Below are 10,750 nucleotides of genomic sequence, written 5' to 3' on the forward strand. Positions count from 1 at the left end.
CTCGAATACTGTGTTCATTTTTGGGCCCCTCACTACAAGAAGGACATTGAGGTGCTGGAGCGTGTCCAGAGAAGGGCAACAAGGCTGGTGAGGGGTCTGGAGAACAAGTCTTATGAGGAGCGGCTGAGGGAACTGGGGTTGTTTAGCCTGGAGAAAAGGAGGCTGAGGGGAGACCTCATCGCTCTCTACAACTACCTGTAAGGAGGTTGTAGCGAGGTGGGGGTCGGTCTCTTCTCCCAAGTAACAAGTGACAGGACAAGAGGAAATGGCCTCAAGTTGCGCCAGGGGAGGTTTAGATTGGACGTGAGGAAAAATTTCTTTACTGAAAGAGTGGTGAAACATTGGCACAGGCTGCCCAGGGAAGTGGTTGAGTCCCCATCCCTGGAAGTGTTTAAAAGACGAGTAGATGAGGCACTTAGGGACATGGTTTAGTGGGCATGGTGGTGTTGGGTTGATGGTTGGACTCGATGATCTTAGAGGTCTTTTCCAACCTCAATGATTCTATGATTCTATGAATTGACCAAAGTCTATATATATTACAGACTCTACTTCTCGTAGGGGACTTAAACCTCCCTGACACCTGACAAAAGGGCGGTACAGCAGGACACAGGCAATCTCAGAAATTTCTGGAGGATGTCATGTATAACTTCTTAATACAGATGCTGCATGGGAGGTGATGTTCTCCTGGACATCGCTACTCATGACCTCTGAAGAGCTTGTTGGGGATGTGATAATCAATGACAACCTTGGCTGTAGTGACCATGAAATTGCAGAGCTCAAGATCCTGAGGCGAGTGAGGAAGGCAAGCAGCAGAACACAGATCGCAAATTTGAAGAAAGTAGACTTCAGCTTATTCAGGGAACTGGGAGGTATACTCTGGTGGGAAGCAGCATTGAAGGACAAAGGAGCTCATGAGAGTTAGCAGATCTTTCAGATCTTTAAGGACAGTCTCCTCCAAGCAAAAGAATGATCCATGCTAGTACTCACAGAAATGAATAGATATGTCAGGAGTCTGTCTTGGTTAAACAAGATCCTGACTGGGGTCCAGTGCAAAAAGAACATTTATAGAAGTGGAAGTGAGGGCAGGCTATGAAGGAGGAATTTAGAAACATTGCTTGGGTATGTAGGGATGCTGTTAGGTAAGCCAAATAGTGGAAGAGGAACAAGTCAGTGATCTCCTGAGTAACCTCAATACATACAGATCCATGGGACTAGAAGAGATACATCTGTGAGTACTGAGAGATTTGGCCGATGTCATAGTGAGGTCACTCTCAGACATCCTTGAAAGGTTGTGGAGGTTGGGGGAGTTCCCTGATGACTGGGGAAAGGAAAATGCCGCAACCATCTTCAGAAAGGCAAATATGGTAACAGTGAACTAAGGGCAGGTCAGCCTCACCTCAGCCTGGAAAAATCATGGAGTGAGTCCTCTTGTAAACCATTTCTGGGCAAGTGAAGGAGAAGGTGGTGAATGGAAACAACAGGTAAATTATGCTTTGGCCGAGTTGATGGCCTTTTATAATTAAAAAAACTAAGTCTGTGGATGAGGGGAGAACAGTGGTAGGGGTCTTCAACCTTGATTTTAGTCAGGCTTTCAACATGGTCTCTTATGGATCCTTATATCAATGTTGGGACTTTACAGTTTAGATGGGTGGAACACTAAATTGATGAAAAACTGTCCGGATCACTGGGTTCAAAGGATACTGGGTAATGATTTGTACTCTGTCTGGAGGTCAGCTCAAGTGAAGTTCTGGGGTCCATCCTGGGACTTACCCTGTTTAATATGTTTATCAGTGGTCTGGAGGAGGAGAAGGAATGGACCCTCATCAAATTTGTGCATGATACCAAACTGGCAGATGAAGTCAATGTGCTCTATGGCAGGGCTGCCATTCAAGGAGACCTAGTCAGGCTGGAGGAATGGGCCAACATGAATCACATGAAATTCAGGAAGGATTTGTGTGAAGTCCTGCATTTCAGATGGTTAACAGTATATTGGGCTGTATCAAAAGGATTGTAGCCAAGAGATTAAGGGAACTGATTATTCCTTTCTACTCAGCATTTGTCATATTGCAATGGAGTGCTGTGGCCAGGTTTGGGTTCTTCAGCATAAGAAAGAGATTGACAAACTGGAACAAGTCCAGTGAAGGGTTGTCCAGACTGTTAGGAGACCAGAGCACCTGACCTATGAGCAGAGGCTGAGAGAGATAGGTTTGTCTCCTAAGCACTCATAGGTCTATGAGCAGAGGCTGAGAGAGATAGGTTTGTTCAGCTTGATGAAGAGAAGGCTCGGGGTGAATCCTATTGCCATCTTCAAGTTCCTAATGGGAGGAGACAGAGAAAATAAAGCCTTACTCATCCCCGAGGTGCACAGTGAAAGGATGAGAAGTAATTGAGGTAAGTTGCAACAAAAGAAATTCTGATTAGATATAAGGTTGCCCAGAGAGACTGAAATCTCTGTGGAAATACTCAATTTGGCTGAAAATGGCTTTGAGCAATCTAATCTATGTTGGCCTTGTTTTGAGAGGGTGGTTGGACCAGGTGACCTCCAGAGGTTCCTTCCCACCCATTCTAAGATTGGTTTTGGACTAAAATGAAAATCAAAGTATTTGGGACGTAGACCTGCTTTATGAGCTAGGAGCTATTTCTAGTGTCAAGAGTATAAAGCCTCTAAGTACATACCTGAAAAGAAGGGTAAACTTTCTTAGTCCTGAATAGATATACTTTCTGGTATAAACGCTGTTTATTTTGCATGAAATGTGCAGTATCCAGAACCCATTCTAAGGACTTTATAGATCAAAGGTAAACCTTTTCTTTTTTTCTCTTTAATTCTACCACAGAGCCAGTTGGTCGCTTATGCCAGAAAACCTAGTTCATGTGTATTTAACAAGGTCTACAATGTGTCACTCAATACATGGAAAGCAACAGGCAGTGCAACTGTGTGCTCTGCATCCCTGTTTATCATTCTACATGTGAGCTCCTAAAGAAGGACTCAGGTGCTTAAGTTTAATCTCTTATCCTTGGACATGGTGGCCTTGGCCAATATTTAGTTATATATGATACTTACAGTAAGGCAGGTTTCATCTCGAGAATCCTATTTTAAGTAAGCTTTCTATACACAGATCCATGTAAATCAAATGAATTATTTTTGATAGTCCTAATGAATCTTAACATCCACTTCCCTCTCCCCCGCAACGAATTAACTGATTTAGAAGGAAAAAAAAAAAAAAAGAATGTGTTTAAAGTGAAAGCCTGTGCTCTGTGGCACAGGCAGGACCTGAACATATAATCTAAATATGTGCTTCACTAACAAGACTTTCCTCTGTTTAGGCTATGCAGTTTTCAGTTTAAGTACCTACTGTGTTCTCAGCATGAGAGAGATAACTGCTTTTAAATTAAATTAAAACTTTCAACACTCTTATCTTACCAATAACAATCCTAAGAGACAGGTCCCGAGAATCTTACTGTTACGCTTACTGATGCAAACCCAATTGAATAAACTGAACAGTTACTTTATTCTGATGTGATCTATCATAATTTGATGCTCATGATGGTTCAAATCTTTCCCTAGGTTCTTCCTAATTGACTACTCTTGCTCTTGAATTGCAATAATCCCAGCTATGACTGTTTCACCGTACAAGCAGATAAAAATTGAGCGCTCTGTGATGATGTCTATACCACTGTTAGTTGTACTCAACTGCTGCAGGTGGATAAACTCAACTTAGAGAAAGCAACTGGAGAACAACAGGACAAAACTACATATTGCTGTTGTTGCAGGTGGTTTAGAATACAGGCTTTGAGATTAAGGGCTTTTTTGTCCCATTCTTCAGTTTAAGATGCAAATCACTATTTGTGTATTAGAAGCACTGATTGCAAATAAACATAAGATTTTTAACATTGTGACTAATCTATACTGTGGGAGTCCATATTGTGAGCATATCAGCATTGCTGTGCTGTAGGCAGTTGGCAGACCTTCTTGTTTTGTTTAAGCAAGCAAATCTGGTTGTGAGATTGCTAGGATAACAGACAGGTTTCTATGCACTGGCTGTTCACTGGGATAAAGTGCATCTACTAATCCTGTTTTGACTGGACTGATGATAATGAGGCTAAAATATCTGCAGTGGCTGTTCAAAAGTGATTTGTTTAATAATAAATAGGACACTGTAACATTAATGGTATTGTGTCAGAGTGCATGGTATCCAAAAAACCCAGACATTCAGGAACTCTGGAATACTGCAAATAATTCTGCCCAGGGTGTTTTCTCTTACATGGGTGTTTTTATGCTATAATCCATCTTTTGGGTTTTTTGCAGGATCTTTGGAACAGGGTAACTCACTATTCCGATGGTTTCTCAATCTGCATGTACAAAGTGATGGAATAGAAAATTCTGTACAGAGAGGAGTACTATGTATTTGAACAGAACAGCAATACACAATGCTTTGCAAGGTACCTTGTTATCATCCTTTACTGGCTTTTTGGGTGACTAGTAAGTCAGGTGAGACTGGAGATTCATTATCATAGAATCATAGAATCATTAAGGTTGGAAAAGACCCTTAAGATCATCGAGTCCAACCATCAACCCAACACCACCATGCCCACTAAACCATGTCCCTAAGTGCCTCATCTACTCGTCTTTTAAACACTTCCAGGGATGGGGACTCAACCCCTTCCCTGGGCAGCCTGTGCCAATGTTTAACCACTCTTTCAGTAAAGAAATTTTTCCTCACATCCAATCTAAACCTCCCCTGGCGCAACTTGAGGCCATTTACTCTCGTCCTATCGCTTGTTCCTTGGGAGAAGAGACCGACACCCACCTCGCTACAGCCTCCTTTCAGGTAGTTGTAGAGAGCGATGAGGTCTCCCCTCAGCCTCCTTTTCTCCAGGCTAAACAACCCCAGTTCCCTCAGCCGCTCCCCATAAGACTTGTTCTCCAGACCCCTCACCAGCCTTGTTGCCCTTCTCTGGACACGCTCCAGCACCTCAACGTCCTTCTTGTAGTGAGGGGCCCAAAAATGAACACAGTATTCGAGGTGCGGCCTCACCAGTGCCGAGTACAGGGGCACGATCACTTCCCTACTCCTGCTGGCCACACTATTTCTGATACAGGCCAGGATGCCATTGGCCTTCTTGGCCGCCTGGGCACACTGCCGGCTCATGTTCAGCCGGCTGTCGACCAACACCCCCAGGTCCTTCTCTGCTGGGCAGCTTTCCAGCCACTCTTCCCCAAGCCTGTAGCGCTGCATGGGGTTGTTGTGGCTGAAGTGCAGGACCCGGCACTTGGCCTTGTTGAACCTCATACAGTTGGCCTGGGCCCATCGATCCAGCCTGTCCAGGTCCCTCTGCAGAGCCTTCCTACCCTCGAGCAGATCAACACTCCCACCCAACTTGGTGTCGTCCGCAAACTTACTGAGGGTGCACTCGATCCCCTCATCCAGATCATCAATAAAGATATTGAAAAAGACCGGCCTCAAAACTGAGCCCTGGGGAACACCGCTCGTGACCGGCCGCCAACTGGATTGAACTCCATTCACCACAACTCTCTGGGCCCGGCCGTCCAGCCAGTTTTTGACCCAGCGCAGAGTACACCTGTCTAAGCCATGAGCCGCCAGCTTCTCGAGGAGAATGCTGTGGGAGATGGTGTCAAAGGCCTTACTGAAGTCCAGGTAGACCACATCCACAGCCTTTCCCTCATCCACTAGGTGGGTCACCTGCTCATAGAAGGAGATCAAGTTGGTCAAGCAGGACCTGCCTCTCATGAACCCGTGCTGGCTGGGCCTGTTTCCCTGGTTGTCCCGCTCATGCCTTGTGAGCACCCTCAAGGTGAACCGCTCCATAATCTTCCCCGGCACCGAGGTCAGGCTGACAGGCCTGTAGTTCCCCGGAATTATGATCTTGAAGAATGTTTGCTGTACAGTTCTGAGCCAAACTTTGGTTGGTATGTAGATAAGAGTAGTTTTGATACAGAATTACTATTGAGAGAAGAAGCCTTACTCTCCTGTGTTCTTGTTTTAGAGCATACAGTCATTTAGTGCAGAGTGTGTATGCATTTGTTTCCACTCCTTAAGAGGTATTTCATATAACCTGCACCAGTGAGCTGCCTAGTACACTAGTGCACCAGTGGCACATACAGGTGCACATACAAATGTGCAGTTTAAAGCATCATGTGCTTTTGGCTTATGTGCTTATATAGACATAACTTATGTCATATTTGAAATTATTACTTCCTAAGTGTGGCACAACATTTTTCCAGAAAACAGATTCATACTGTTTTGTTTCATCCTTTAAAAACTTAGCCGTTTTTTTGTACTTGATGAGTTCCATTCAGTATATTGATTCAACATGATTTTGGTGTGTTCCCCCCCACCCCGCCCGTTTAATCTCTGGTGCAGTGTGCTCACTTGCATTCTGAGATGGTGAATAGGAGAGGATGGCAAGCGTAGTTGTGCAACTGACTGCACTATGGTATTCTGTATTTTCCTTTATTTTTATATATTTAAATATACTTATCCAATGTATTGTGTCAACTGTCTGGAAAGAGCTATCATTAAGAGGCATTGCTCATTCTGTATAGCAGATGGACCGAACTGTTGGATGCATCTTAGCCATGTCTTTTAAACTCAGAGTATCCTCCACAGTCTCTATCTCTGAAATGGGGTGGGTAAATGTGGTAGGGGCACCGTAACATTTAGCTAGGTATTTGTACAAATTAGAATATGAAATCATTAATGTGTAAAGTGTTATAAATATGTTTATGCAAATTCTAGCTCCTCTTTAACTTTACCTTCCTTTGTGGTACTGATCAGTTCAGCTTCTGTTAATTATTAATGATTAATGCACTTTCTTCCTCCTTCACTTTTATCTGGGCATAATGCCAGGAATACTATTAAGATGTGAGTTTTCCTTCCCCTCCCATTTTGCCAGCTCATGCCAAGGTGTTACTGACCTCTTATTCCTTTCTTCTGATGATCTTAGCATTACTTCTCCAAATTCTATGCACTAAATAGCTTTTTCTCCCCTTTAAAATGTAAAGAGTATGTCTATACTAAGTAGCCTACTGATGAGAAGATTGGATGTCTTCAGAGTTGTTAATCAGCAAATTAACTTCAAGCACTCATTTTAGTGCTGAAGATACACACTTAACTGAGATTCACTTGCCTCAGATCAGCACCAGCAAAAGATGAACTAGCATCCTTGTGCTGCTTCTGCCTACTCAGCTCTAACTTGGACGGGCTCCTTTGGACATCTGATGCATCTAGTCTGCGTACCAAACGGTCAGGCCCAGATGAAAGTACTGCGTAACTGACATAGCGCAGTTCTTTTTCTGAATGAAGCTACATCACTTAAAATATACCGCGCCTTTGTTTTGCAGGGATAATAATACCACGCATGGACTTAATGTTGTAAAATACATAAATGTTTGTGGATTGTGCTGATCTATTTTGGATTCAAACAGATACAATGAAAATTCTACAAAAACTGTAAGCAAGCCCTCAAAAGGTAGTTGGATTTGCCTTTGTTCACGATTATCCTTTTTATGTTACCTAGTATCTAAGGGAAGGCAACTTGCTTCTATACCTCTGCCTCTAAATTTACATGCAGAGTTATAATCTGCATGCACTTTTTAAGAGACTGTTTTATCTCTGAAGGGTTTTAATCGTATTTTTCAGTGCTAGTGATTAAGAAAATAGATTTTTTTTTTTTTAAGGGTATTTAGCCTGACACCACCAAGCTGTTTCTTGCAAGTTAGACAGTATGACTTTTGAGAAAAAGGCTGATTCATTTGATAACTCTTCTTTCCTTTCTACAACAGAATGTTATGCCTTATTAATTTGTGAGTTTCATCGGTAACACCAAAATGAGAGAGATGGTGTCACTTTTGGACAGACTGTGAAGTATATAGGGAGAAAGATGTGGAAATGATGGGATGTAGGGAAAACAGGCCTGCAGTGGGACTTCTGGGACAGATAACTATTGATTTCATGCTGTTTCATAAGAAAAGGTAAATGTCACAGAACTGTGAAAAGAGCCAGTTTCCACAAAAATCCTTAAGATATTTGAAATCATAATCATGTTAAGGTGACATCCTTGGCTCCAGTGAAGCCAATAGTGAACTTCCCACCGAAGGTCATACCTCATCCTGCACCTCCATTTGGGCTCAGCTCACTTCCTTAGGCATTATATATCTCTTTCCTCCTCCTATCCTCTATCTCAGGACATGCTAACAGTGAAATAGGGACAGTGTATATAGTTTTGATCAGTAAGCACTAGCAAAACTGCTATTTCCCCAGTTTTAATTGTTTTATTGAGTGAATTTAATGTGTTTTGATTTCACTTGCTTTGCCTGCATCCATCTTTCATATATGCCATCTGTTTTTAAACATAAGATGACTTCTAGGTTTGAGTCAAAGGCTCTAGTTACTTGTTTTGGCTTTGAATAAAGAAACATAAGGGGTTTGTTTGTTTAGAAAAATCGCATTTGGGAACTTAATAAACTTCCAGAATACCCAGCTAAAGGACAGGAATACCAGCCTCCACAGAATATTTAAGTATGTGTGTATATTTAAATGCATATGAATGCTTACATTAGTATGTATCAGAAAACCAAATGCTTTCAGTGATTAAATCCCTCTTTCCCCATCTTTGTTGTGCATTTGTCTTCTTTCACGCAGCAGCACTTTGCACGTCTATTCATACCTAAGCACATGATGTTCACTTGCGCTAAATGAATAGGGACGTGTATTTGCCTCCCTCTGAAACCCTTAACTGAAATTTGTATCTTTCCTTCACATGCCAAGTGAATCCACCTTTGTTCAGGTGCAACTGTGTTGTGTGTCACCTCTTCCACAGGCCCCTCTGATGCCTCTACCTAGAACGCGGTGTGAATAGGCATCCACTTACACTCATGTCATGCTACTCCATTTAGAGGATTTTCCCTCTATCATGTTCTCTGCTGAGCTGTTCTTTTGATGGGTAACTTAAAGTCACTTGAGAGACAAGTAGGAAGCCCCCAACTGCTACTAGTTTCATCATTTATTGTGAACCGGTCCTGGAAAAAATGGTCTCTGTTACAATGCAAGAGTACTATAAATATTTGGATGGCATCCTTATGTAGGTCATTTTGGGGGCTGATCTGCATACAGCTGTCTGGAGAAAAATAGTAATGGTGCTACAGAAGGAGACAAGCAAGAGCACCACATGCTGTCACATCCCTGTAGCTAAAACAACTGATATTTGTGAAAATCTAGCTGTTTAACAAACACAATGGAATATTCAAAATACAGCCACAATTTAGTAAGAGCTCTAGAAAGGATTTGGGCAAAATTTGGGCACCGATCAATGAGGCAGGAAAACTAGTGGCAAAGGACATACATAGAAAGGCTGAGGTACTTGGTGGCTCTTTGCCATGGCTTTTATGGGTAAGGTTTGGCCTCTAGTCTCCCAGGTCCCTGAGCCGAGCATCAGAGTATGTGGGAGTGAAGCATGACCTGTAGTAGAGTAAGACAGACTTAGAGAGCACTTCAACCAGTTGGATATGCAGAAGCTCATGGGACCAGATGGGGTGGATCAAAGGGTGCTGGCTAATGCTATTGCAAAGTCACTTTATCATCTTCAGCAGATCATTGGGAAAGTTCCCTAATGACCAGAAAAAGGCAAGCACTGCACCTGTCTTCAGGAAAAGAGGATCCACAGGAGAACTACAAGGCAGTTAGGCTAATGTGGCTAGTACCCTTCCTGGGAAGGTTACGGAGCAAATCCTCCTGGAAGCCATGTCCAAGTAGACGAAGGACAGGAAGGTTATTGGAAACAGACAGCATGTGTTTACCCCAGGCAAATCACACTCCATCAGGCTTTCAGCACGATCGACTATAATATCCTTATAGCCAAATTAGTGAGACCTGTACAGTGGGTGAAAAACAGACTGAACTGTCAGGCTGAAATGGGCTGTGGCTAGTTGTTTCAAGTCCAACTGGTGGCATGTTACTTGTTGTACCTTTCTGACTAATAATATTCAATGTCTCTGTTAATGATGTGGGCAAAGGCATGGAATACACCCTCAACCAGTTCTCAGCTCGGAGAACGGTAGATACACTGAAAGACAGGGCTGCTGCTTGCAGGGCCCCTGACGGGCAGGAGGGTGGGCTGGCAGGAACCTCATGAAGTCGAACAAAGGCAAGTGCAGAGTCCTGTATCTGGGAGGGAATAACTCCATGCACCAGGACAGGCTGGCCCAACAGCAGCTTTGCAGAAAAAGTCCTGGTGGGTGAGAAGGTGAACATGTTTCAGCAGTATGCTGTTGTGATGAAGAATGCCGACGGCAGACTGGGCTGTGCTGCCTCAAGTGCGGCCGGCAGGTTAAAGAAGGTGATTCTTCTCAGTATATGCAGCAGCTGTGAGACTGCATTAGTAGTACTGTGCCCAGTTTGGGGCTCACCAATCCTGGAACGACATTGACATACTGGAGCCAGTCATCACGAGGGTGGTCAAATATTGGGTAGGGGCCCAGAGAGGCTGTGAAATCTCCATCCTAGAGACGTTCAGAACTCAGCTGCACATGGCCCTGAGCAACCCGACCTCGATGGCTCTGCTCTGAGAGGGTTGCTTGGATGGACGTCCCCCAGATGTGCCTTCCAGCCTCCCTTACTTCGTGCTTCGGGCGAGCTAGGCTCCGTCAAGCTTTGGCTCCTTGCGAGCACATCCTTATTTGCAGAGGGAAGGAGAACGGGAGGCAGCACCCCCGGGGGTGGGCGCCGATCCC

At 43.7% G+C, this 10,750-nt stretch overlaps 1 protein-coding gene across 1 annotated transcript in view; it reads left to right on the forward strand.

Moving 5' to 3' along the window:
* Positions 1–10,269: 10,269 nt before the first annotated feature.
* Positions 10,270–10,750, forward strand: part of PCLO (piccolo presynaptic cytomatrix protein) — a 393,514-nt gene continuing 393,033 nt past the window's right edge. Inside the window, exon 1 of the mRNA XM_019473705.1 lies at positions 10,270–10,356. Within this exon, the coding sequence (XP_019329250.1) occupies positions 10,270–10,356 (87 nt within the window). The remainder of the gene's footprint in view (positions 10,357–10,750) is intronic.

Source organism: Aptenodytes forsteri, unplaced genomic scaffold, assembly GCF_000699145.1.
Source record: "Aptenodytes forsteri isolate BGI_AS27 unplaced genomic scaffold, ASM69914v1 Scaffold87, whole genome shotgun sequence".
Lineage (NCBI taxonomy): Eukaryota > Metazoa > Chordata > Aves > Sphenisciformes > Spheniscidae > Aptenodytes > Aptenodytes forsteri.